The following is a 4,041-nucleotide window of genomic DNA, read 5'->3' on the forward strand; positions in this document are numbered from 1 at the left end:
AAAAAATGTATTATGAGATCAAATAATTTTATGATTGTAGGTATTTATCTACACGGGAGGCTGTATGGAGAACTTTGACTTATGATATTCAGTAATGAGATTAACATTTTATTTACCTAGAAAATAGAATATCATCTTTAAAGACAATAACAATCTTGAGAAAATCATTGATTAAGAGAAAGGGAAATGTACGATGTTCTTAACATGGATGGAGGCTAACAAAGAATTTGAAGCAGGTCAAACTCTAACGTATACTGAGTTTCTAAATCAATTTGTTTATAATACAGAAGAAAGGGAATGATATCCACGCAAGAGAGAGTATTTTATCGGGAGATTAAATTATGTTCTACCAGATACATATGATATCTACTATATAAGAATTTTGTTAATTATTCAAAAAGTTGCACAACATATGAGTCTATTAGGACAGTTAATGAGATTACATATCCTAACTTCCAATATATTTTCTATTTTATGGGACTACTGTGTGACGATAAAAAATTCATTGCAGCTATTAACGAGGTCTGGTCATTAATTGAGAAAACTGTTTGTGATGCTATTGATATCTAATAGTGTTAACAAACTAAATCATATTTAGAATGCAACTTGGACATTATTGGTTGACGGGATACTATATATGAGGAGAAAAACATTGAAACCAAAGTATTTCACTATGTAGTCAATCATTATCGCATGTAGGACTTTACTTTCCAAAATCAGTGTTTATCAATGGGCAACTTTACGTTATTTTGTCAAGAATTAAGAGTCGCAATGGCTTGAACATTCTAATTCTAAATAAAGACAGTAATCCAAACTCATCAATAACAAATGTCGCGTTCAACGAAATTTTTAATAATATTTAGATAAGAAAATAGTATTTTCATTTTAGTAACATGTTATGATTTGCACTTTTATACAAATATTTGTCGTAGATATAACTAATTTATTAACTATACTTTCAGACTTGAAATAAAATGTGTAACATAGAACACAACATCATATGCCAATTACTTTTCTAATGAGGTTAGTAAAATACTAGGTTGTTTATAAATTTCATTAGTCTTATAATATAAAGTTTAGTGTAAAATTAACATGCTACTATTACAGTTATATATGTTCTTATTTTTTCAGGTCTCTTTTTTTATAACTCAAGAATATTATAAACTTCAAACTGTTCCATTTGTATTTTACTTTGAATAAAGATAAAATAACATATTAAATACGTTTATTATATAATGACAATAATAATGTTATACTAAACTTGGAAAAATTTATAATTATAAACTATTATTTTTTATTTGTCATGTGAAATTAAAATATATACACAACTAACCAATGTTATTTGAACCAATTCTAATACTTGAATATCTAAAAACAGATTTTTAACATATAAATAATATTTTTTGAATTTCGTAAATCTTTTAATATAAATAATTTAATATTATCTGGACAAAAAAAATTAAAAAATAAGATTAATATTTCTTTTAAGAATGATTTTTATCAAAATTATAAATACATAATAAAAATTTAGAGTACATTAAAATAGTACCATAATAAAAAAAATTTAAATATTAAATTAATAGTGTAAATTTTTTAAGTGAACAATTAACAACCATAATACACTGTATTATAGATATATGTAACATAGTATATTAGAAATAATTAAAAGTTTACTAAGTATGAATTAAAACTTTTAAAAAATGATAATTTATACCCACTAATATTATTACCGTTCTATCTATTACTTAAATTTGGACCAATTTTATTATTATTATGAATATCTGAATATTTAAAAGCAAATCAATTATTGGCATGAGTCTAATATATTTTTAAAATCTATTAATATATTCAATAATATTAATAAGAGATGAGATGAGAAGAGAAAAATGGGTAAGAAGTAAAAGATAACAGATGAACGTCAAGGTGGCCAAGTGGAGTAACCAGAGCTTTTCAGATATGAATAACTGGCATTAAGTGTAGAAGTTAATTAGAAATGGTAATACTGGAAAGAAATCTTGGACACCAAACCTATGTATTGCCACTATATATGGTTATAGATATTGTTATATATGATAGAACTTCTCCCGTGCATCCGTTACGTTACATAAAGAAAACTACTCACAGAACGACAATTCATCTTTTATATGTCATTTTCATCTCTATTTCAGTAACAGTTATAAAAAAATCATGTGTAACTTCTTCTTCAATTCTTTACTCTATTGATTTACCTTTTAATTTATTTCACTTTTTTTTCAATTTTTCTTACTTCTATTTCCAATTCAAGATGCACTTCTCAGTATGGAACAATTATTATTAGAATAAAAAAATTGTCATTTATAACAAAAATAAATAAAATAGTAAATAGAAAATAGTAAAAAAAATAATTATTATGATAGAAATTAAAGTTGTCAATAATGCAATGGTACTATTTCAATTCAAAAAGAATAAAAGAAAATCCGAATCTAAATTTATTAGATATTAAATAAAATAAAATTACATAAAACGTTATTATTTACCATATAAATTAAACAAAAAATTATCAATATTTTTAAATAATATTTTATACAACAATTGCCAAGCAAAACTCACTGAATAGAAAAAAATAATTGAACATATATATTAATATATAATGACTAATTTGATAACTAATTTTTTTTTGTGTATATGTATCAAAATTAAATTTTATTAATAGTTGTTAGATCTATGTGAGCAAGTGTAAATTAACTGAACATTTTTATGTACAGGTTTTACTCTTTGTATATCAATAGTTTTCCCTCATATATTTATTTTCTATTTCTATTTCTATTTCCTTGTGATTAGGCCTAGATATTGCTATGATGTAACTAGCAATTAGCATGCTTAAATTAAAAGTTTTAATCCAGTTATATAGTATGCTTATATATTAATTTATTCCAATTCCCATTAGTATGTTTTGACATAAACCCCGTCAATAATCAATGTTTTGGAAAATTAAATTTTTCTACAACGTTTTGAAACTGGATTTAGATTCTCTAAATTTTAGATTTTTATTTTAGAAGATAAAATTAAATTTTTTATCATTGAATATTTTTTTCTCATGTTTTTTCTTGATCCCACCTATAAAATAAATGGTGATAAATCATACGTTACCCTCTAAAATAAATTTTAAAATTTAAAAGATCCAAATCTTTTGAAACTTAATCAAAAGAACCGTAAGAGATTATTAGCTCTTAAGATCTATATTATTAGTGAAAAATTTTTAATTTTTTATTTAATAAATATAAAATAAATATATTTAAATTATATTTTTAATATTTTTTAATTTATAATTTTAACATATATTTTTAAAACACAAGATAAATATGTCATAACAATTAATAAATTGAGCTGATTTAATTTAATCAATTTTTATCATGTGTGTCGGTGCACATATGCATGCTTATTATCAAATTAAAAGTAATAATATTGTCGATTTAAAAATTACAATTTTTACTCTTATTCCTTAATTTTCATAATAAATCATCAATTCACCATCACTAGATTTGTTAACAAGTATTAAGTAATAACCTAGAGATTTTTCTTCTTTTATATATTTATTTTTTATTTTTTTCATTCTACCCGAAACTAAGCTATTTTTATCAAGAAAAGCATGGGAGCAGGAACATAACATTAGTGTTTTTCACTTTTTCTTCACATACATCAAAATCTTGAATCCATCAAACATTGTTAGTTTTTAACTTTTTATTTCCATCATCAACATCAAAACATTCTTGACAGAATATTCTTCATATCTTAAATTGTTAGTTTTTAATTTCAATGGATCTAGAAATAAGAATTTTAATTTCTTCCGTTCATGATTGATTCTTTTTATTTATTCATGCATTAGATGGATGAAAGGAATGAATTGCACTATGTGAAGCTAACAAGAGATCAATCCCCATTGGAAGATATCACACCTGGAGAATTGAATCAACCAATTGATGTTCCACAGGTTTTAATTCATTTGAATTTTTATTTCTATAATTTTGTGCATTCTTCAATTTGATTGGTAGCTAGGTTTAC

General features: G+C 23.3%; 1 protein-coding gene across 1 annotated transcript in view; it reads left to right on the top strand.

Moving 5' to 3' along the window:
• The first annotated feature begins 3,865 nt into the window (after positions 1 to 3,865).
• The window catches only part of LOC107471627 (cell number regulator 6), a 4,547-nt gene continuing 4,371 nt past the window's right edge, over positions 3,866 to 4,041 (top strand). The window contains exon 1 of the mRNA XM_016091120.3: positions 3,866 to 3,970. Coding sequence (XP_015946606.1) covers positions 3,866 to 3,970 — 105 coding nt within the window. The remainder of the gene's footprint in view (positions 3,971 to 4,041) is intronic.

The sequence above is a fragment of the Arachis duranensis genome, chromosome 10 (assembly GCF_000817695.3).
Source record: "Arachis duranensis cultivar V14167 chromosome 10, aradu.V14167.gnm2.J7QH, whole genome shotgun sequence".
Lineage (NCBI taxonomy): Eukaryota > Viridiplantae > Streptophyta > Magnoliopsida > Fabales > Fabaceae > Arachis > Arachis duranensis.